Source organism: Dipodomys ordii, unplaced genomic scaffold (assembly GCF_000151885.1).
Source record: "Dipodomys ordii isolate 6190 unplaced genomic scaffold, Dord_2.0 Scaffold119, whole genome shotgun sequence".
NCBI lineage: Eukaryota > Metazoa > Chordata > Mammalia > Rodentia > Heteromyidae > Dipodomys > Dipodomys ordii.
In genome coordinates, this window is record NW_012267335.1 from 4,775,128 (window position 1) to 4,799,832 (window position 24,705).

The 24,705-nt window shown below is 42.3% G+C and overlaps 1 protein-coding gene across 1 annotated transcript in view; it reads left to right on the plus strand.

The window, feature by feature from the left end:
• The window catches only part of Mgat4d (MGAT4 family, member D), a 29,412-nt gene that overhangs the window by 1,027 nt on the left and 3,680 nt on the right, over positions 1-24,705 (plus strand). Inside the window, exons 2-12 of the mRNA XM_013029503.1 lie at positions 33-119; positions 2,489-2,620; positions 4,514-4,657; positions 8,409-8,542; positions 10,414-10,460; positions 12,277-12,372; positions 13,886-13,894; positions 14,646-14,721; positions 16,374-16,488; positions 17,923-18,053; positions 19,515-19,622. Of these exons, the coding sequence (XP_012884957.1) occupies positions 33-119; positions 2,489-2,620; positions 4,514-4,657; positions 8,409-8,542; positions 10,414-10,460; positions 12,277-12,372; positions 13,886-13,894; positions 14,646-14,721; positions 16,374-16,488; positions 17,923-18,053; positions 19,515-19,622 (1,079 nt within the window). The remainder of the gene's footprint in view (positions 1-32; positions 120-2,488; positions 2,621-4,513; positions 4,658-8,408; positions 8,543-10,413; positions 10,461-12,276; positions 12,373-13,885; positions 13,895-14,645; positions 14,722-16,373; positions 16,489-17,922; positions 18,054-19,514; positions 19,623-24,705) is intronic.

Below are 24,705 nucleotides of genomic sequence, written 5' to 3' on the forward strand. Positions count from 1 at the left end.
CCCCCCCCTCCCCGTGCTGTGAATTGCACCAGGACCCCCAGCTTTCCGTTGGGCGGTCGTGAGTCACCCACTCAACGCTGAAGTCAATAAACACGACAGCCGAAAACCCCCATGTACCGGTCAGTGCTCCAAAGTGAGGTTCACAGTGTCGGACTGGACACGACACCCAATGTGTTTTCAGCTGAGGTGTCTAAGACCTGTGTGGTGGCCCACGCCTGAAATCCTAGCTGCTCTGGAGGCTGAGATCTGAGGATCAGAGTTCAAAGCCAGCCTGGGCAGGAAAGGCTATGAGACTCATCTCCAATAAACCACCATAAAGCCAGAAGTGGAGCTGTGGCTCAAGTGGTAGAGTGCCAACCTTTAGCAAATGAAGCTCAAGGGACAGCACCTAGGCCCTGAGTTTGAGCCCCAGGACTAGAGCCAAACAACACAAAAACCACACATCCACCAACCTGAGCCCAAAGAAAGTTGGTTGACATAGGTAAAGAAAAAGCCAAAGCGAAAGCTAGCACACACATTCAATGAATGTAGAACTGTCACTAGCAAACGGAAATTTTCCTGTCATTCTGTCTTGTGCCCCCGGCTTGCAAGGTGGGATCTCTACCCCTTGAGCCACGCCTTCAGCATGCTTGTCCCCTGGTTGTTTACCAGGGGACCCTTGCACTTGTTCTTAGCTGTGCCTCCTACTCCTACCCCTTCTAAGATAATCTTCTCTTGGAAGTGCGTTGGATGTGGGCACAAGCCCCTGAGTTCAGACCAGTACTGCGAAAGGTGCTCAGGGGACTCAAGGCTTCTAATGGTGATTCGTCTCAAACCTTAGCCAAATGGTTTGAAAAAAGTTGTCCTACTCAATCCTGAGTGGCCACGCACACAATGTAACTATCTTAAACATGTAGATTTAACTGACCACAGAGCAGTGCATACGCAGCAGCGGGGCTGACAAATGAGAGGACGTGGGGAAGAAAGTAGACATAATATTCAATGCATATCCATTGAAACCAGGGAAGCTGAGATGCGGGCTGGGGTTAGGAGGGCTGGGGAGGATGAAAGGCGTGATCAAGATGGTGGAGATGTTGTGCCAGACTGGTGTATTGAATAACTACCCCTTTGTACGACTACTTAAAGATAAAAATACAGTTTTAAAAAAGAAAGATCTAAGATTAGAAATGGTGTCTTTTAACGTGTCTGTGGGTCTGTCTCTGTAAATACTGCTTCCTCTAGAGACAACGCTTGCTCGGCACGCTTTACCTAAATTGATCCTTCAGGGACTGTCCTGCACAGTGGAAATGCAGTTGGGTTGCGTCACCCGTAACATACCAATTCCAAACACACAAGCAAAGACAATATTGCCTGGGAAACCCTGGTCACAGAGGGCTTTCCAGGCTGTGCCACACCCACTCTCAGGTTTGTCAGCATCCTGAGTTTGCACTGTGTGAACAGGCCGAGATGCTGCAGCTAGTTACAGTTCTTCCGGGGAAAGCACGCTTCAGTTTCTAAATTGGGTCTGGTGTTTGACAAGTCCAAACCCTTCATGCATTCAGCACCTGCTTGTGGAAGAGCCGGAGCGGGCCGGGGGCAGGCGGCTTGGGGATTTCATAGTTTACAAAGTAAAGTCCTTGCTTTCCTTCAGTTTGCATCCTAGAGCACTCCTGAGACAGACCTTAACAAAAGGGGAATCCTTGGAGGATTTTGAGATGAGGAGCAACATTATCCAATGTTTGCCACAGAAGAGGTCAGGTGGTAATCAGTGATACTAAAAAAGAAAAAAGAAGAAGATAAAGATGGATATTAATAACAGGATGGTTGGCAGATTACCTGTGCTGGTACGGGGTCTTGAACTCAGGACCTTCCACTCTTGCTTGGCTTTTTTACTCAAGGCCAGTCCTCTGTTTAAGCCCCACTTCTACCTCTGGCTTTTACCTCATTAATTGGAAATAAGAGTCTCATAGACTTTCCTCCCTGCATGGCTTCACACCATAATCCTCAGACCTCAGCCTTCTGAATAGATGGGATTGCCAGCATGGGTCACCAGCACCCACTCAGGACTGAGAAAGGACAACTGCTTTTCAAACTATTTGCTAAGGTTTGAGATAAACTGTTGTTAGAAGCTGGAGTACCCTTTGTTCCAAACTCAGGGCCTTGAGCCCAAGTCAGGTGCACTTCCGAGAAAAGATTATCTGAGAAGGGGTGGAAAAATTAGAAAGGATGGAAGAGCCAAGGTGCTAAGGCAAAAAAAAATTAAAAACCACTAATAACCCAGCTTCCTCTGTATTACTATTTATAAAATTTAGTTCTTTCTAATCTCCTGTACATGTACATATATACCATATATTCCATATATATGTATATATACATACCATATACCACATAGATTCATATATGCAATCCTCATATATAGTACTGTATATACTATATATTGAAGATATTTTGTTATAGAAAATTATGTGATGCAGTCACTGAGTAAGCATGTATATCTGCCCCCCCCCAGGCAATCAGTTGATTAATTGTAGGAACCATGTTTTGGAGATTAAGGAGAGCCTAATACGTTTAAAAAACACCAGTGAAAATAATCGCAAAGATCTAATGAAAGCCCTGATTCAGGTGAAGCATGGTATTACTCGGAAAGAAGATTCATCACGAACCGCAGGTTTGTGCTACCTTTATGTTTATGTACCGTAATTCGTTTCCTCTAAATATGCTTTATTTCTGATCATCGGGATTTAATGACTTCTGTTTTTAAGGCATTCCCTTTCAATGAATGTAAGTCGATCAGTGTTGGCTCTTTATTATGAAACATGCAAAACTCAGGTAACAAGAGCACAGACACGATCCCATTTCTGCCTTGACAGGTGTCTTTCTGAGTATTTCTGAACTGCATTCTCTCCCTATGACCCACCGAAAAGGTGCTCCCAGAGAGATCACCTCTGACCTCTCTTCTACCAGCACACCTCCACTCCACCAATAGGCGATCCCTTACATTCCCCATCTGTAAACCTATGCAGCATTCTCATCTCTACACTGGTTGGCCATCTTCAGGTCTCACCAGGATGATGTCTAACACACCGCTGGCTTTCCTCTATGTTCTGTAGTTCCATTCTCATGTATTCACTTTAGCCCATCCTGAATATAAGCATTCAGTGGCTCCAAATTTCAGGATAAAAATGCCTGACTTGTAATCAAATCTTCCCCCCAACTTTTAACTCCTGGCAGCCACTAACCAATTAGCTCTCTCTCCCTATAATATGCCCTCCCCCGCTCCCCAGATTCCAAACAAACACAGTCATCTAGTGATGTAGCACACAATCCTTCGAGACTGGTTCCTTTTTTACTGTTAAGTAGCATTCCATTGTGTGGAGGTACAAGTAATACAAGTTTATTGTTTCAGCCACTGAGGGTCTACTATAGCATCCATGTGTATGATTTTAGTAGGAAGAGACAGTTTCATTTTTTAAGGATAATATTATGTGAGTAGTGGAGTTGATGTGGCACAGGAAAAGGGTACATTAGACTTTGTAGACACTGCATGCCATTTTCAGAGTGAATGTACCAGGTTGCATTATCTATAGCCGCATAAGCAGTTCTATTGACTCTGGATTTTTACAGCTAATCTGGTGTCAGGGTACCTCAGTGGTAAGCCGTAGTTCCCTAGTGACTAACAATACTGGGCATCTTTAATGTTTCTGTGGTATTGAGAATTTTTTATTCAGACAGTTGGTTTTCTTACTGAGTTTCAAGTGTTTGGTATATTATCTTGTATATATGTCAGATGGATCTACAATTTCAAACTATTTCAAAATACTTTTGATTCATCATTTCATTTTCTTGCTGGCATTCTTCAGAGAACAAATATTTTTACAGTGTATTTTGGTTTGGGGGACACTGATTATTTTTGTTCCTTTATCAAAAACCAGATTCCTCCAGAGAGGTGAAGATCTACTTTTACTTCCTGTGATCTGATCCATTAGTCGTGGAAAGATTTTTCTGTAGCGCCACACTGTTCTGTATTACGTGTTGTAAATTTAAACTGGGTGGTGTGACCCCTCCAAGTTGTTTTGTTTTTGTTTAAAGTAATGAATGGCACAGATAGACACATTATACTTTCAGGTGCTGCAAAGCAACATTCTGAAGACTGAAAATGTCATGCTATTGCTCAGAGCAGCAGAGGACCCAGTGGCGGCCTGTCCCTGCTGGACTTCCTTCCCCTGGAGCGGGCTGTCCTTTGGGCCGCTGGCACAGGTCATAGAGCAAGGCTTAAATTGAACATGGCTCTAATTGATGGGGCAGATATTATTGTTAATCATCTTTGAGCTATATTTTATAGGCCTAGAATCGTGACAATTCACATTTCCCATTATATGCAAGTGTGGAAATAGCACACTGAACCCCCTTCCTTTGTATGGTCAATATTTGCTAATAAAAGAGTATAGTTCCCTTGACTAGCCTATTAATCTGTATATTCATATGTTAAACTTCATTTTAAAAATTGTATCAGAGAGAAACTATCACAGTCTTTCAGCCAAGGAGGAAGGGGACAGATTGAGTGAGAATGTCACCACCGCAGCTGACAGATTCGAAGACATGAAGTTCTTCCTCCCTTACCTCCGGAAGTTCGGTAGACTGTACCCTAACGTTGTCATTGGCAAAGGGAAAAAAGGAGGTAAGAATATTTCAAATCTGGAAGTTAAGTGCATGTTTGGGGATATACCTGTATGTCCAGCAGTATACGCTACCTCTACCATACTCAGATATGTGGACCACCAGCCAGTGCCATTGGATGACCAGAAGTCAGAATGTTCTGTGAGGAACTCAAATTCTGTGTCATTCCAGATGTTCTGAAAATAAGGCAATGTAAGTCATGTGTACATAGGGAGTTTTCAAAGTGCATGACAGATCTCTTCGCCTTGGGTTTGGTAGGAATTGTCCTTACCTGGTTGTTTTCCTGCTCCCTGTCTTTCTTGAGCCCAAGGTCAGCAGAAGGTTTGTGGAAGGGCTGTTTGGCCTCAGCCTTGAAGCATGAGTTTAAACTCAGCAGACAAACATGACAGGGAAAGGCACGAGGGTTTCAGAAAGCCCCGTGACATTGGGCCACGGCTCAGAATAAACCCCATTGGTTCCAGTGGGTGAGCCCACAGTGGGAGAACATGGCCAGGCCCACTGGTTTCCTTGGTAACTGTCTGCTTTTGTGCTGTCATGGCAGATCGAGTGGTTGTCACAGAGACAGTGGCCTGAGAGTCACAAACCTTACTATCTGGCTAGGTTCCAGTGGCGCTCGCCTGTCATCCTAGCTACTCAGGAGGCTGAGATCTGAGGATTGCGGTTTAAAGCTAGACCAGACAGGAAAGTCCATGAGGCTCATCTGTGCCAAATTACAAAACAGCTGGAAGTGAAGCTGTGGCTCAAGTGGTAGAGCACTAGCCTTGAGGACAAAAGCTTGGGGACAGTGCCCAGTGCCCTAGGACTGGCACAAAACAATAACAACAAACACACAAAAAGCAAAAAGATATCACAATCTAACCTTTCACTGGAAAAATTTACTGACAGACACCATAAGCAGGTCTTGGGCGTTAGTAACATTCCATATCACATGCCTATAGGGATTAACCATGTCTACTATATTGGGATGTTGGTGCCGGATGACATGGGTTAGCATTTATTAATGTTATCTTACTGTATTCCTCAGACTGAGACAGTATATTCTTTATTTCAAGTATAGTTCCGTGTCTATATACCTGAGAAAGCTGAGCCTTAAGGAGACCAAGGAACTTTTTGATCTCGCACTTGAGGTGTCTTGAACTGCATCAGATTAGTTCTTTAGAGAGTCTGGAATGTCACATTTAAATGTTGTAGGAATACGTGCTTTGATGTATGAGTATAACACTGTATGCTAGACAAAAGCTAAGTTTTCGGGAAGAGACGCTGGAACACAGCAGAAAAAGCATGTCGAAGCCGTAAGATGCTAGACAGCAAGGAGAAGAGTAGCCGAGAATAAGCTGATGGCAGCAGGGGCCCTGAGCGGAGGGAGCGGAAGGCCGGTGAGAGGTGATGGCGTTAGGGAGAGTGATTTCCCAGCTCTCTGCGTGTGTCCTGGTCAGCACACAGCATGAGTACATCGACATCTTCCCTTTGAGGCCCTTTTGGTGATGTTTCTCAACTAGCAAAGACAATTGAAAGGCGATTTTGGCTCTGGTGAAACATGTCCTCCTGGAGAATCTCTTTCCTGTCTTCTCAGGTTCTCTGTAAGCCCTCCCCTTACTATTTTTGAGTGCCCTTGTGATTTCTTGCCTGTCATCAAAGCACATCTAAATGTTTTCTTATGGATTCAGTATTGCTAGAGTCAATCTATTTTTCCTTCACTTCCCTGAGGCGTGCCACTAAAATTCCTAACTGATCATGCGCAGCTTTTGCTTCAAATTCCCCAGGAGCCCTGGCGTGGGCCCGGGGTAAACTCAGCTGTGCTAAGGACCATCTGTAGAAGGTGGGTTTCTGCAGTGCTGAGCACTGCCTTTGGTGGGGAGAAGCCCGGGCTCCTGCCAGCCCATCCTCAGGTCATGTGACTCCCTTACCTGCCAGCCCATCCTCAGGTCATGTGACTCCATGACTTCCCAACCCACATCATGGCTTCTGTGGGAAGTCTTTCCTTGCCCTCCCTTGGCCAGCTGCTGCTTTGTTCTGAGAGCTCATTAGCCCATAGGGACAGAATTGCAACCAAAACATGGGGATCCCTCTGATAGCGCTAAATGAGCAGGTCACATGTGGGGAAAACGATCCATGCGCTTAGTGGGAATCTTCTGGTGGGGGCAGGCAACCCACACCAAGAAAACGAAGGGGAGTATTTGAAGGAAATGGTATCAAACTAACACGAGAGTAAAAAGAATTAGGGGTAGGCAAAATAGCGAAAAGGCAGGAGGCAGATGGCGGGAAAGTGGAAGTTGGTCATCACATGGAGGAGAAGAAATATGTAAAGCTGCCACAGCAGGAAGGTCTAGAAAAGAAATGTATATACAGGTTTGCACGTACAGTTGGGCTGGGGTTGTCAGTAGCAAAATAAGAAGAAGCCAAATGGTGATTGGTGACGGGGCGGGCCATTAGCTTATTTACCCCAAGTTTAGTGACCCTGCTGGTGTCAGGAATTCTCTAAGTGTTGATGTATCATGGGGAGCAAGCCAGACAGGCAGAACTGCACTCACCGAGTAGGCAGGGTAATGACGGCAAGAGGGATGAGCTGAGTGCCAGGAGAGACAGGGGAACATGTTCCTCAGCAGACAGAGTTAGTGTGAATCTGGCATCAAAATGGCTGCTTAGCCGAACCCAGAATAACGTGTGGAATTAGCCTGGAGGAACAAGAACGTTCTACCAAACAAGAAAGGGCATGTTCAAAGGCCCAGAGGTAGTGTGCAGACAGTTTGGGAGGAGGAGAAAGTTCATGCAAAAGAGATAAGTCACAACTAGGTCATAAGGGCCTCAAACACACTTGGAAATATAGGTTTGTTTTTTTTAAGATCCAAACTCAAGGGGAGCCAGGTCAGGAATTATATTCATAGAGGATCTCTCAGTTTCCAAGTTTGATTTCTAATTTATGCTGTTCATAAAAAATAATGTTTGGTAAATTATAGTCTTTAATGTGAAAGTTGAGAGCAGGTGAGGTGGTGCATGCCTGTAATCTCGGCAACACAGGAGCCATAGGTAGAAAGATCTCGGCCCAAGACCAATCATGCACAAGCATGTGGGTCTCTATTTGAAAAATAACTAAAGCAAAAAATGGGATTCTATCAAGTGATAGAATCAAGTGCTTAGCAAACACAAGGGCCTTAGTTCAAACCCCAGTACTGCCACAAAGAGAGAAAGGAAAGAAAGAAAGAAAGAAAGAAAGAAAGAAAGAAAGAAAGAAAGAAAGAAAGAAAGAAAGAAAGGTAGGAAGGAAAAAGGAAGGAAGGAAGGACGGATGAAACCCTGAATGGGGGTTCCAGCATCTCTTTATGAAAAGCAGGAAAGAATTGGCCACTGTAAAATGGCATGTACCGAGTTAGACAGATGAAAGCTATAATAAATAGGAAGTGTTTGATTGTCGTGTCAAAATCTCCCCATCAGAAAACATGGCGCCCGCTTAATACCTTTAATATGATTTGCTGTCCGCTGCAAATGGGAGTTTCCTTGCACAGAATTGGGAGAGGTGCCAGAAGTAGGGTCCGTGATTTGCATTGTTTCTGTAATGCTGAGACCAACCCCCACAGGGGGCTTGGTTCTGCTCAGTGACCGCAGCCACGCCCCCCCCCCCCCCCCCCCCCCCCCCACCGTCCCATCCGGTTCCTCCCCGTTCCCTTCCCAGCCTCCCCTTTCATTTAGAAATGGGGGGGGCTCCCCCCGCCCCCCCCCCCCCCCCCCCCCCCGCCCCTGTCTCCTGTGCGCAGTGTCCTTCGCCCTGGGCATCCCCACGGTCAGCCGAGGAAACCACAGCTACCTGACCTACACACTCACCTCCCTGGTCTCCAGGATGACGACCGTTGAGGCAGAGGACGCTGTGGTCATTGTGTCCATCGCAGACGTACGTACGGAGGCCTGGTCCTCCTCTCCCGATGACCCCCCCTTCCTCCCTCCACAGAATCACCAGGCCAGTAGCAACTTTTAAAGAATAATAATTTAAAAAAACATACATGCTTTGATGAGAAGAGAAAAAAACATTCAAATCTCTAAAGAAAACACAATGTGGGAAATACACATTGGCTAAATTTGAATTGCATTTAGCGTAGGATCCCTGGACACTGTAAAATATAGAAATTATGTTATAAACAGAACTCTAAAATGGACAACTACTGTGATGAAACAAAAGCTGCTTCCTCAATCAAAGGTGGGCGTCCAAGTCCAGAGGTGAACGCAGGACTAACCGCCAACAGTTGAAGGCCTCTGCCCCACGCCCCAGGGCCTCACCGAGAGTATCACTGCCCTGATTTTACAGAGAGAGGAGCAGATCCAACTTCGAAGAGGAATCTGCCCAGGGATTAATAGATTCACATCTAGGTCTAATAGCTTCAAAAAACTTTAAAACCCTAATCCATGTATCTGTTGAAATTTTGAGTACCACTGTAAGTATTAACGGCATAAATTTTCCAAAGGGGAATTTGGCAACATGTATCCCATTTACAACATATGGGACTTTTGCCTTGAAAATTCAAATTCCTTTGGAAATAACCCATCAAGGGTTTAAACCCAATAAAAATATGGCCAAAGAGTAGGACCCCTGAGAACATGGGTTCCGAGGCATAGATGCAAGCCCCTCCGCTTCCTTGCTGGTAACCACAGACAGTGCACCCAACTGCTCTGCACTTCCCTTCCCTCACCTGTACAACAGTGATGATAATGTTACTCTTCCACAGGGGTGTTTGGGAATGAGATGGGCTAATAAATCTAGAGCACTTCTACTTAGTCCCATGCACTGCACAGAGTAAAGACTTGTTTTAAGAATTGTCAGTGGACTGTTGCTTACGAAACTCTCCTACACATTAGAAAATGCATCCTGGTTTCAGGCATTTAGTGCTGTCTTTCAACATGGTTAGGTTTGATCAGAGGACTGTTGGCCTACAAAGTATTCCCAGAATTTTTTTTTTTTTTTGCTAATGGGCGGTACTGCTATATTTTGTGTATATTGCCATCCATTTTATTTTATAAATATCATCCTGAGAGGGTAAACTACAGAAAGCACGTTACAGAAGAGTCTGTCATCCAGTCTAGCACACGGTTCTATGTTCAAGGATCAGATTTAGAAAGCATCTTAACAGGCTGAAAACCTGGGGAACGGCTCTGAATTATACTGTGTGGGAAAACATCCAATCATTCTGAATTAGGCTTACTGTCAAATCATGTCCACCAACTGAAGATGTTTTCTAAAAGAATAGTTCTCTGAAGCAATTCATTCTCAGGTAACACTTTTTGGAGCAGAACACTTACAGACAGTAAGATTTTTGTATAGTAATTTTTAAATATAATTAATGCAAAGCAGTATTTCCTACTATAGTATGGTGACATGTTCTGTATTCAATGTCTATATTTTAAATGCTCTCATAAAAGTGAGAAAACACTAGAAATGGTTAGGACATAACATTCTATACCTAAATGACAGGTTGCAAAAATGTTGTATCAATAAAACTAGGAGGGGCTGGGAAGGTGGCTCAGTGGTAGAGTGCTTGCCTTGCATGCCTGAGGCCCTGGGTTCGATTCCTCAGCACCACATAAGCAAAAAGAAAAAAAAGCCGGAAGTGGCGCTGTGGCTCAAGTGGTAGAGCGCTAGCCTTGAGCTGAAGAGCTGAGGGACAGTGCCCAGGCCCAGAGTTCAGGCCCACAACCGGACCCAAAAAAAATAAAAAATAAAAAAAATAAAACTAGGAGATTTACTCAGTTTCAATATTTTTTCCTTTTTAGAATAATGAAGATTATTTAAATTCTGTTGTGAAAATGATTAAGAAAAAGTAAGTACCACCTGGTAAATTAAAAACTAGCCATTCTTTCATTTTTCTCCTGCTTTACTCTCTGCCTAATTATGCTATAGTTTATGAATGGTCTTGTAATGAATACAGAAGTGGAGAATGAACCTATATATCTTTCTAACCTGTGATGCATGCTAGAAAAGACAGGTATCACCACACCAGGCTAGAATCTTTCTTTTCATCAGTGATGGGAAGAAGAAATTACTTGTCACTTAACATTTGTATTTCTAGGACCATGTTGGATGATTGCATGGCTATCATTGATGCTAGTTTCATTTGCCTCCACTGTTTTCAATTGCTGTACAATTCTTATGGTTTAGATTTCCAGAACATTTCTTACTCTGAAGGGTACATAACTACTTGGAATTTTAAAAAAATATTTCAGTCCTTTTCATTGGCATGTATTAATTCATACAAAGTAAGAGGTTTCATCATGACATTTCTACAATGCGTACTAACATCCTTTGATCCGAGTCACCCCTCAGTTGCTCTTTCTTATCCCTGTCTGTCCTCCTCCTTCCCCTCCCCTTCCTCTCCCTGTTGTCACCCTTGTCTGTCTGTGACCTTACCATGTTTTATTGCCCCTCCCCGCCAGCTTCCACAAGTGAGAGGAAACATGGTATTTGTCTCTGTGGGACTGGCTTATTTTAAAAAAGATTATTTCTCATTCCAACCATTTTACAGAAAATGGCAAAATTTTAAATGGCTGAAAACCCCCGTGTGTGTGTGTGTGTGTGTGTGTGTGTGTGTGTGAGAGAGAGAGAGAGAGAGAGAGAGAGAGAGATTTTATCTAGTCATCTCTTCAAGGGCACCTACACTGATGCTGTAATTTGGCTATTGTGAATGGTGCCACAAGAAACACAGGTATACATAGGTCTCCATCCTTAGCTGACCCTGCATCTTTTGAGTGTATCAGTAGTTGTAAAGTTAATTAGAATAATACAATAAGAAAAGGGGTTGGAGGAAGAGAAAGAAAAGAGAAAACTAAGAAATGAAATGGAGGTAGGGAAGGAAAGATAGGAAGTAATATTAGTGATCAATGAGAGAAATACCATAATTGTTTTGCACCTTTGAACATTTATCAGAATATCATTCTTTTTCTGTGAACTATAAATGTGTGGGAAAATACCATAAAGCTCATTTATTATGCTGCACAATGTACACAAATTGTGTTATTCATATAAATCTTTATCCTGATTTCCTTGTACAGTAAAAAATAAACATTTCCTTGAGGATTCAATATATTAATATCATAATGCCTACATTTAAATACCATTTAAAAGTCACATCATTTATCTCTAAAGAAAGATCATGTGTAGTTTTCTACCTGGCCTTCCATGGTTGGCCTTGATGGTACGATATTTCTATGGAAGGCCTGGGGATGGGGCTATGTTAGATTTCTTGCCTCGCATGTGCAAGGCCCTGGGTTCAGTTTCTGGCCCTGAAAAAAACAACTTTTGCGAGAAGTATTTAATGTATTTTGGTGGTGTCCTTAATTGATATACTGCTATCAACTTTAAAAAAATAAAGATGCTCAAAGTACATGCTCCCCCCATGGGCCAACCCCAGTCTCCTAGTTCAGAAGCCATATTCCTATCTTCTTTGTTAATTTTAAGCTAGTTTAAATTTGTGATATTCCTGTCTTTATAAAATTCAGCACTTTAATATCATGTATTAACATATGAAATAATTCAAAGCAAAATATCATATAGACAGGCATAAAGTTATGTAAGTACTTGTCATTTTGATGAATTGAATATTGAATCATCAGCCTCTATTTGTGTGTGTGTGTGTTTAGATTCAGTTGGTACGTGCAGATGGGGAGCATAGAAGTCATTACAATACCCACTTTCTTCTATCCAAACCTGGTCCTCAGCAACGAGACGGTGACTGGGCATGCACAAATGAAAAGGTAGGGTAAGCCAGGGAGCCTTCAAGACGGCTGCTGAGTGCCCTGCCTCCTCCCTGAAGCGGGGAGAGCACTGCAGATTCTTCCTCAGGCACCAAGGGGCTGAGGGTTTGCAGCAGTGTTTCAGCTGGTAGAGCACCAGCCAGTGAGCGAAAAAGAGAGAGAGGGAGGGAGAGAGAGCAAGGATCGAGAAAGGGGAAGGGAGGGAGAGGAAAGGAGAGGGGATGAAAGGGGGGAAGAGAGAGAGAGAGAGAGAGACAGACAGACAGACACACACAGAGAGAGAGAGAGAGAGAGAGAGAGAGAGAGAGAGAGAGAGAGAGAGCTGAGCCAGGTGAATTGGCTGCAAAACCTGCCACTGTGTGTCATCCAGGCCGGGGAGGTGGGGTGGTGGCATGAGATCAGCCACAGCAGGGGTACTTACACCACAGAAATGGGCAAAGCCACATCCGGCATCTCCAACTCCCCCACTTGCTGGTACATCTGCGAGTTGTCTTTGCTTACATTTGTAGACTGATGATTCCACCCACAAAGCAGGTAGGGAGCAGGGATTATAAATCACTGCATCAGGACTCTAGCCTCTGCTCCTCCCCATCCTGGATGTCCCAGGCAGGTCGGTTAGTCTTTGATCCTTCATTTCCTTATCTTCCCACTATACACGATGAAATGCTATAAAAGAGCCTCAAAAATGTAAACACCCTGTAAAGGTAAACGTAAGCCACAGGGAGTATTATAAGGGTATGTATTGTGGTGAGGTAAACTGATATTGGGGGTTTAGTGCCCACGGATGGCTCACCTGGAAGCCAAGCTCATTAGGAGGCTGAGAGCTAGAGGATCATGGTTCAGAGCCATCCACTGCAGAAAAGTCCACGAGACTCCATCTCCGAATCAGCCCATAAAAAGCAGTTCTGGAGGTGAGGCTTAAGTGGTAGAGCTCCCATTTACCAATCAAGCTGAGTGATTGAGAGGCCCTGGGCTCAACCCAGCCCCCTACTACTACCTTCCTATTGTGGTAGATGGGATAGGAAATGTAACAATTTGGTTGCTCAAAACTTAATAAAGAGAGAAAGACACATTGCTGAGGATCAGGCTTAAAAAGATTTTTTCTGTGGGATCCTATTAACTTGGTTCTGTTTTAAAATTTTATATGTGGTATGTCAGAATCTAGAAATATTTCAAAAATTAAATATGAATATGCTCCAGTTTCCTGGCTCAGAAAGCTAGGGGACACTCAGCCCTTCCCCTCCTGCCAGGTCCCTCTCCCCTCTACTCCCCTGCCTGGGCAGTGGCCTTTCCCCAGCCCTAGCCCTGCCCTGCTCCCCTCACGGCCTTTCTCCCCACGGTAACCCCACATCTGTCTGCTTTTCACCTGAGATGAGACTCATACTTGCTGAGGTCCCTTGTGTTTTAGTCTCCGCGCACGCATTGGCCCCATCAGCCTCTTTTTCCTCGGGTCTGAAACCATATGTCTGCTCTTCCGTGCTTCGGACCTGCGCAGTAGTGAGTCGTGTTTCTACACAGGCAGTCCCTGGCGCTTTCTCCCCCACCCACCCCATTGCGCTGTGAGTTGGCCCCTAGTGTTCACATCTGCATGTTGAACTTTCTCAGTTGCTCTCGTTTTCTTAAGTTTGCATCTTTTCATGTGAGATTCTGCCATTCAGAAGAGCAAGAGCTGCACTGCAGATTTAGTTCTTGGTGTTTTCAGGACAAGACCTAGAATCCAGCTTTATGCTTTCATATGAACAAGACCTAATACCAGAAAGAACATGGACTTTATCACTTAGTCCAAAATTTAACCACATGAAAAGTAAAATGTAGATTGTATTTTGCCATAGTTTAGTAAAAGGAGACAATACCTACAGAATAAAGATAGTAAGCTTTTTGTTATGTGAGCTTAATAGAAACACACTCAACTTTATCAATGGATTGATCTGTGCCAGTTCGGCTGCATGAACTCAGGAGGTAGATGCTGTCCCTTAACTTTTTTGGCTCAAGGCTGGCACTCTGCCACTTGAGCCAATCTATTCTGGCTTGTTGGATAGCAATTGGAAATAAGGGTCTTAGGAACTTTCCTGCCTGGGCAGGCTTCAAACTGCAATCCTCAAATCCCAGCCTCCTAAGTAGCCAGGATGACAGGGATGAGCCACCAGCACGCAGCATCAACTTTGTCAGTTAACTATAAGAAGTTGACTTTTAGAGGGTGGCTTACCAACTAAATAATAATGAAAATAATGACCAATTTTGTTGTTTATCTTTAGGTTGTACACGAAACAAGTCTTGGATTTTTGTATTTTGATGCTGTATGCCCAGCCCAAAGCCATGTATTACCTGCAGGTGAAAACTTGCCATATATGTTATTTTTTTGTGAAATTCAGTATTCCTTTCTCTCTCTCCTGTAACTCCTTCCTTCCTCCTTGTGGTCAGTCTTCTGCCTTACTTTGTACCTCAAAAATAGAAAATGCTTATTGTATGAGGGCACCAAAGAGAAGCTTGAAGTTGACTCTACCATAATCTTCCATGGGGTGTACTGTAATGGGGAAAATTACAGTAACGTTATGCATTCTGGAAAGAAAATCTAAAGTGTATACGTTTTCCTGCCCGTTATTTTACTAGACTAAATAAGTCTGTTGGTGACAGGAACTCACTGTAGAGCCTAGACTGACCTCGGGAGCCTCCTGTCTCAGCCTTGTAGGTGCTGGGCCTACAGGCCTACGCTGTCATACCTGTCACCATTGTATGTGCCTGGCATTTACCCCACATTGGCTCACACATTGTGAGCAACATGGTCCCATGAGGCCTTAGTATATTTGTAAAGATAAATCTGCCGTGTGTAATTTTTACCGCTCAATTACTGCAGATTTTCCGGCAGTAGTGTTGTGGTTTACGACTGCAAAAGTATCTGATTTATGTGACTACATAGACCATGTGTACCTCTGAAAAGAGATTTTGGAATGTTACTGGTGAAAGTTACAGAAAGGCAAAAGCCTTTGTCCTTACGGGGCTAAAAATCCTTTTCTGTTCCTTATTGGATGCAAGGTCATAGAAACGTAAGATCCTGCCAGGGGTTCTCTCCAGTCGGAAATGCCACAGTTCTGTTTTGACTGAGAACTTTCATTTTCCTCCCACTTATTGAGGAGTCCTTTTCTTCTGTTGATCACACAAGATACACATTACATTAACAACAAAAGGCCCTTGTTTCCTGCTCTGCTTCTCCCTGCAGTGGCCTTGTCCTCACACCACAGTGGCAGCCGGCCCTGGGCGGGTGGACTGTCATCTACCAGCCAAAAACCACTCAGTCAGCCACAGTAGCTGCTACTTGCATGTGGCAGGAAGCAAAGTTCATTTCTGCCATGCGCTAGATGTTGTGTCTCTGCCCCAGATTCCTCTGTTGAAATCCTAAATTCCTAATCTCAGAATTAGGGCCTTGGGAAGTGATAAGGGCTGGAGGTCAGAACCCTAATAATTGGGATTAGTGTACTTATCAAAGAAGTGGAGAAGTCTTTCCGGCCCCTTTCCCCACCTGAGGACATGCAGAAGTCCATGCCCATGAGAGACCGGATACCAGATTCCAGATCTATGGATGTGTACAGTGCATGGATCTTGGACTTCCGTGACTCCAGGGCTATGAGAAATGAATGGCCATTGTGTATAAACTAATCTGTAGTGTTTTGTTGTAATAGCCCAGATGCACTAGAACCAGGGTATCTGTGAAGATGAAAATGCAGTCAAACAATGCAAGGACTTAAATTGAATATTGCAGGTTAGCATTTAGGAAACAGATACTGTGATCTGGCTAGTCTCAGAGCCAGAAAAAGAAATTTATCTGACTCAAATGTCCTCAGGGAATTACACTAACAATAATTTCCTCACTAGAACCTTCTTTCAGTGTATCCTATTTTAAGTATTGTCTACCTACACACTAATAATTGACTCAGAAGTATCAAAGGACTAATTCCTTTTTTGTTGTTGGTTTGAATATTTTTCAGCTAGAAGATGACATCATAGCTAAAAGGATGTTCTTTAAAGAAATGGCAAATTATGTGCATAATATTGCTCCAAATAATTGGTTTTTCATTGAGTTTACAGTGATTGGATTTATAGGTAAGCAATAGATCTATATTGTTGGGATCAAGCTTTTTAACAACTAATGCCAGTTTATAATAACAGTTGCTTATTAGTTATCCAAAAGAAACAAAAATAAAGAAGGAAGGAAGGAAGGAAGGAAGGAAGGAAGGAAGGAAGGGAAGGATGGAGGGAAGGGAAGGGAAGGAAGAAAGAGAAATGACAGAGCTAGGTACCAGTGGCTTACATCTGTAATCTTACTCAGGAGACTGAGATCTGAGGATCACGGTTTGAAGCCAGGCTGCAGGAAAGCCTGTGAAACTCTTATCTCCAATAAACTACTCAAAAAAAAAATCCAGAAGTGGTGCTGTGGTTCAAGTGGTAGAGTGCTACCCTTGAGCAAAAGAAGCTCAGCAACAGCTCTCAGACCCAGAGTTCAAGCCCCAGGACTGGCAAAAACAAAACAAAACAAAACAAAAAAATTGAACTCACAGCAAGTGAGGAAATGAACGAAAACTTACATTTCCATGACTAAAGCCCCTGGCTTGATGCTGGCTGACAGAGCAGGGATAGGAGCAGGGATAGCGAGACTCCAGCTTCTGATCTAGGAGCAGGGCGGCGTGCCGGCAGACAGCTCATAAGCATTCTGCATCGCTTATGGAGCGTGAACTTTTGACTGAGTAGTCTCCCTCTTATTTCATCTTAAAAACAGCATATTAAAAACAGTAGTCACACCTATTGAATCATGTTTTTTTTTTAATGTAGGGCATCATTAGTCATTATTAGGAATAGAATGAGGTACTAAGAATGGATGGGTGCAGTCAGGCTAGGTAAGGAGGCCAGTGATGGGTGACACTGATGAAGATGCTTTGTACTCGTAAATCCGTGTGTTGAATGAAACCCCTTTGTATACCTAGCTACCTACAGATAAAAATGAGTGAATTATTTAAAAGGATCATTAATTAAACTCAAATTCTGACAAAGGAATGCTCACATATTGAAATAGAACGCTTTTAATTTTTTAAGTAGTTATACCAAGGAGATGCCATATAACAAAGCAGTTTATAAATACACGTTGAACAATATCACCCCTTTCAACATTCTCACCCTTCCCTCCCCTACCCATCCCTCCCTATACGCTAGAACATTTTGAATAAGAATTAAGTGCCAGAAGTGATGAGGTCATAGGTAGTTAGATAAGACCACCACAGTTTGCAGGTAATGCAACCCTGTGGCTTTGCCTCACCAACGGACGGCATGTGAAGTCAGAAGTGGCTTCTTGGATGTTAAGCTCAGCTTGCGTATACTCTTTCATAACTGGTTAAGCAGATAATAAGGCTTCACTTTATCATCTTGGACCATCAATGATTTTGTAAAATGTGTTTCTGAAGGATGGGATATAGTTTTAAGTCATTTCTGGATATCTTTGTGCTGTTTATAAGCTTCTTGCATACCATTTACTTTTCTTCACAGGAAAACTGTTTCGATCCGAGGACCTGCCTGGCTTTGTGCGTTTTTTCTTAATGTTCTACCAAGATAAGCCCATAGATTTGCTCCTGGAGGACATGTTTTATGTAAAAGTGTGTGAAACAAAGGAACCTTATGTGAGTATTACTTAATACATATGAAATATTTAGAGAACATTCTATCTTTCTACTGTAGTTACCTATATTTTCTTACCAAACTGAATCTGATGATACCATCAAATTTTTTTGGGGGGGGTCGTGGGGCCTGAACTCTGGGCCTGGCCGCTGTCCCTCAGCTCTTCAGCTCAAGGCTAGCGCTCTACCACTTGAGCCACAGCACCACTTCTGGCTTTTTTCTTTTTGCATATGTGGTGCTGGGGAATCAAACCCAGGGCCTCAGGCATGCAAGGCAAGCACTCTACCACTGAGCCACCTTCCCAGCCCACCATCAAAATTTTTAATTAAGATGCCCCAATATTAATGAGGTGATAAGAGGACAAAATTGTAGAGAAACTTATAAACACAAGAATAAAAAAATAGGGAGTAACAAAAAATAGAATTCTAAACCCTCCATACTTACATTAAATATAAATGGTCAAATATACTCAATTGAGAGATGCTAAGAGCAGATTTCCTAAAAGTATTTCTTGCTATTCTTGGTTCAAACATGAAGTATGGATTAAAATAAATAGATGGGAAAAGTAAAGACCATGAAAACAATAATCAAGGAACTTTATACGAGTTCATATATTAAGATCCAAGTGGCCTTTAGATCTACAAAACAAAATAGGATCATGATACTTACATAGGCTTTAGTGGTTAACCAGGTAACACTGCAAACAATTATAGTGCATAAATTCTTCACCATGAAAATGAAATTGACCTCAAAAATCCCAAACTGTCCACACCCATTCAGGTTGAAATAGGTGAACTAAATAACTCTGCATTGTACAAAGTCTAGAAAAGAACCCTCCAATAACAATATCATTTCAGATATATTTTTGTTTTAGTTTGGTTTTATGCTGCTGGTGACTGAACCCAGAGCCTAGAGACTGTGCTACCACTGGACTACATGTCAGCTACACGTTTGCTTTTAATAAGATTGGTGTTAGTCATTTAAAAGATATTTATATTTTTATTGATATCACAGTTCTTCCCCATTAAATATCACATAGCTTCTGTACTTTAATCTTACATGTTTATTGTTGATAATCATATTATTGTTGAAGAAGAAATTTCAGTCATAATGAATACAGGAAGAGAAAGCTAGACACAATGACACCTGGCTGAAATGGATAGGCAGGGGGAAAAAACTACACATTTTATGTAAGTTATCAGAACAGAAGAAAGAAAAATTTAGCTCATAGAAAAGTAGTTTGTTTTTCCAAGACAAGAATCATAAGAAATACAGGCTTTGACCAAAGCCTTCTCTTACCCTGTTTCTCTGCTGGGAAGAAAGAGCTAACAATTACATTTTTGTTTAATTGAAAAAACATAATAATGTAGTAGCCCAGCAAAAACTGATATAGTAAAAAGTCTGCCATCAGCAAATGCAACAGGAAGGAGCCTTCTGAGATTCTTGTTTGTCCTCTTTCCCAGGAAGACTGTAAGCAACGGCAGCACAAAGTTCGTATTCGGTACAAGCCGTCTCTCTTCCAGCATGTGGGGATACAGTCTTCATTCCCTGGGAGAAGACAACTTCTCAAAGTAAGACTTGGAAATAGAGCTTCAGTGGCCAGTCATGTCTCAATAACGAATAAACTCTTGGTTAGAAAAGGAGTGAGGACGTGACACTTTAACACATCCAACCACTCAACTGTAACAGAAATGCATGGCAGAGGGTTTGCAAAGTTTGTGTCGACTCTCATGGTCAAAAAATATATCTGGGGCTGGGAAGGTGGTCAGTGGTATAGCACTTGCCTTGCATGCCTGAGGCCCTGGGTTCGAGTCCTCAGCACCACATACGCAAAAAGAAAAAAGCCAGAAGTGGCGCTGTGGCTCAAGTGGTAGAGTGCTAGCCTTGAGCTGAAGAGCTGAGAGATAGCGCCCAGGCCCAGAGTTCAGGCCCCACAACTGGACCAAAAAAAAAAAAAATCTGCCTTATAGAAATTTCTTTGCCTTACCATTTTCACCTGTGCAATTTAAATAATAAGACTCAATAAGAGTTTTGTGAATCATAATACTCAACTTATACCTCATACCATATAAAGTAGAATCAACAATATCTTAGTAATAAGTGTGAATATATTGACATTATTTTTTAATTTTCTAACAGGATAACTTTTATTAGGAATTTCATTCCAGCTTAGAATTTCATTCTTCCAGCTTCTTTAAAAATCGTTATTCTCATTCTTTGGGGAAAAAAAAATGTCATGGCAAGAACAAGACTTCTTCACATTTTAAAGAGTGAACAAGAGACTGAATTATATTTTTAAAGACTAAATCTTAGTGGTAAGTATTAAAATCAATGAATCTGCACAATGATCTTCACTACTCAGTGCTTTAAATCATTGTGTTTTATATATGTTCAACTTTTATTGGTATGTTTTCCTTAATATTTATTTCTAAGAAAAGCATTTCTTTAATATTTGTTTCTTTTAAAATGCAAGTTGTTCCCTAACCAATTATATATTACACTTATTATAAAACCATATAAATGTATATTTTCTGTACGGTAATTTTATTAGGAAAAAACTCATCTCTAGTCATCTAGCATATAGATTATTTTATAATTTTGTTATCACTTTATAACAATAAAACAGTCTTTTTAGTGATGCACCGTGTTAGTTTTGAACTTTCTTGAAATTTGCCCCAATCTTCAATTTCAACAGATCGTTACCAAATCATGTTCTATATTGCAATAAACAACCTTTCTCCTTGGGTGATGACTGAAAACTTTTTTTTCAAATCAATACATTGGTACTTTTGGAGATGTCCAATCCCATATTAGAGGTGGAGGGAAGGGCTGGGTTTTGGCTGGTGGACAGTCCGTGCACTCTCTCTTCTGCATTGCTTATCTCTGCCCCACATGCGGTCAGTCCCTCAGACGCTACACCATGCATAGGCCAGAGGCTGGCGTGTGTTGAAGGCCAGTTTGTACAGACCTCTCCCGGTGAGCTTTACATTTCAGCAAAGCCCTGCCTGTGTCTGTGTGTTTGTCAGGACCGTAGTCAGTGGGGCCATGCCTGTGTGGAGGGGGTAGAAGCGTGGAGGACACTTCCATCCTTCCCATGGATGCCTTTGCTGCACCCATGTGTGCAACACGTCTGCCTTTCCCTGAAGACCATTCTCTTTTGTGTAGATACATGTGATGAGTTCACCTTAGAATTTGGGGCTGAATGTAAAGAAAAATGTTTTTTCCTAAAGACCATCATGATTCCTTTCATCCATTGAGAGTTGTTCCCTTTGGTCCACAACAAATGTGACATTATCATCACATGTGGAATAGAAGGCCCATGTTCTTTCAGACCAAGAGCAAAGTTCTTTCAGTCTATTCAACTTTATACTGTGTCTGATGGTCACGTTATTATTAAATGTTTATTATTTTGTATTTTTTACAGTAAGTTAACTTACAGTTAGTTACCTTACCTTTCACATATTTGCATTAAAAAATTAAATTGTTATTAGAAAGGTGATGAACAGAGGAGTTACAGTTACAAAAGTCAGGTAAAGAAAGAGTACATTTCTTTTTGGACAGTGTCATCCCTTGCACTGTTTTTCCCTCCCATGCCCACCTGCATTTTCAATTATAAAAGTATAATACAATGTGTTGGAAAATATCCATTCATCTATAATAGTTTGTTGATGGCAATGTTAATCTGAATATACAGATTCTCCATGAGAGATGCAGGTGAAATTCAACTTCTATAACTCTAATCCAACTTCCATAATGCTAACATCACACAGAGTGATGTTATTGTCATTTGATAACAGCATATTACATATCTGGTAATCCACGCTAAGTATAAAATTGTCTTTTCTGTTTAAAATGGGTGGGTGGTAGAGTGAAGGACACAGTAATGCAAAAATACCAAGAAATTAAGAAATAATTTCATCTTTATGAGCTAATATATTACAGATTTTACAAATTTATTTCCGAAAATTTGAAGATAATAAACATAAGAGGAAACCCCATGGTCTCTAAATCCTCTCATAACCTTGATTTGTAGTGAAATCTTTTGGATATTATAATAGAGGAAAAACATAATTATCCAGAAGAAGAAAAATGGCAATGAGCTAGCATTAAATGACTTATTAGGTCAAGAAAAGAAAATGGAACCTCTATTAGTGTTTTTTTTAATCCATTATTATAATTTAAAGATAGTAAAGTTAGTTCTTAATAGGAGCTGTATTTTCTTATCTAGCTAACAAGGCTAACACATAATCTCAATAAGTAGCTCCAAGCCTAGAAGTATGTTGTGTACAGGTTCTGTGTGAACTCACAGATACTTCTATCCATTTCGCAAAGACATCTAAAGAAATAGAAATGAGAGCCAGCCTGGGTCTAGCAGAGTATCATGACTTCTTGTCTTTTACTAAATGCATTTGAAACTCTTAACTTACCTATGTGCCGTTTGAGCTGATTATTACCATCTACATGTGTAACATAATATTCATTCTTTTCTCTAATAGTTTCAGAGTTTAATCCATTAATTATCTGGGATTGTCTCTTAATTTAAAAAAAATTTTAAAATTTTTCATCATCTTACAGTTACTTTCCAAGTTAGCTATATATTAAGAGAACTTCCATCTGTGATAAAATTTGAGAGCACTTATGTTTGTGCTCATAGGAGTTCAAAAGGATGTAAAGTCTGTACACTTCTTTAGAAGTAGATGGTACTCATTGGTACTTTTTTTAAACAGATGTTGGTTTTGTGCATTAAAATATTAGACTCGTTACTGAGTAGTTTCCTTGTGTCATTAATTTGTAAGTTAAAATTAGATTCTAATTTTGTTTAAACCTTTTAAGTCCTTATATTTTTTAAATTTAAAGACAAAGAGGAAAGGGTGGGATCCCACCGTAATCCCACCCCCAGAGCAAGAGCGTGACCCCAGTGAGCTCAAGACCTTTCTCTAGGCCCCACCTACTCTCCTTCCCAACACCTCCCACAGGCACTGAGCTGAGCACCATCTTTACAGGTGAGAGTTTGGGGAATGAGGTGTGTGCAGATGTTGGAGTCCCAGCTGGGCCTTCTACCCTGGGGTCGCGGGATGATGGTTTCTAACAAGAAACTTGACATTAGCAGTGAATCGCGTAGTGGCTTATACATGAGCCGTTAGAGTTTTGTTTGCCATTAGATTTCATTCTATGATCCCAGATAGAATATATAACAATTGATGCCAGTAGGGGCAGAAAGCTCAATCCAACCAACTTTCACAGAAGAAATAATGTTATTAAGAAATAAATTACAACAACAACAAAGAAACAATTTTATGTCTTTACAGTGGAATACTACTTGAGAATAAAAAAGGAACTATGGATACACACAAGCACATGAATATATTTCAAATACTTCTAAAGACCAAAAAATAGCACATGCTGCTGTCTAGTTCCATGTTTATAAAATTCTACATTGATGTGCAAGAACAGAACCATGGTTGCTTGGAAATGGGTGACATGGGAACATTTGGGGGTCATGTGTTACCTGGGTGTAGATATGTCATTAAGTTGTGAAACTGCATTCCAAATATATTTCAATAAGCTTTCTGTAAAAAAAAAATCCTGTTAAAGGACAGAAGGGCTAGCTTTTCCAGATTTGAGTGTCTGGGCATCTTAACACCTAAGCACAGTTATGGGTGGTAATAAAACAAGCTATGATACTATGCTTAAAGATTGGATGGATGGATGCACAACGTATATACGTTAATACAACGCTGCCTGTGTCTAATTAACATAGAAGATGAAGTTAGAAACTCACTGGTATAATCACAGGGAAATTGATTCAGGCAAAAGTGATGGATGGTTCTAAAGGCAGAGTGGAGGGAGACGGTGAGTAAAGTTTGATGGCCGGGCTTTGGAAAATCCAAGAGACTCCACCTCCAAGTAACCACCCCAGAGCTGGAAGTGGTAAAGTGCCAGGGCTGAGCGGAAAAAGCCCAGGAACAGCGCCCAGGCCCCGAGTTCAAGCCCCAGTCCCCCTCCACACACACACACACACACACACACACACACACACACAGCCTCAAAGGTTTGCTCACCAGATTCCTTACAAATTTCAAATCGAATTCCAACCTAGGGAAAGGAAGGCAGGCAACCCCGGAGGGGAGGGCCCTGCTTCATAAATGGTGTTCTGTTACGTTAGCAACAGGAAGGCCTGCGGTCAGACCGCCCTGGTCTCGCTTCTGTTGTGGGGCCTGAGCTCTGGGCCTGGGCGCTGTCCCTCAGCTCTTCTGCTTATGTGGAGCTGAGGAATCGAACCCAGGGCCTCATGCATGCAAGGCGAGCGCTCCACCACTGAGCCACCTGTGCAGAGGAAACCCATAGCTTGGGCCTTAGGACAAAGCCAGGCCAGTGAACCTGCAGCCTCACCTAGATCAGCCAGGAGCCGGCCCTGGAGCAATAGGTGGAGCCCGCAGTTTGCGGGAGGGTGGGCACCGGGAGGGGGGGGTGGGGACCTGGGGAATGAGGAGGGAGGGCTGGTGCACCTCTGCAGATGCCCGCGGGGCGGGGCGGGGCCGGGCGCGGTGGGGCGGGGCGCTGCCAGCCCCACCCCCTCTGCTACTATGGAAACTGCAGCAGGTGCACCGGGCTCTGCCCCTCCCCAGCCCCACCCACCACGCCCCACCGCCC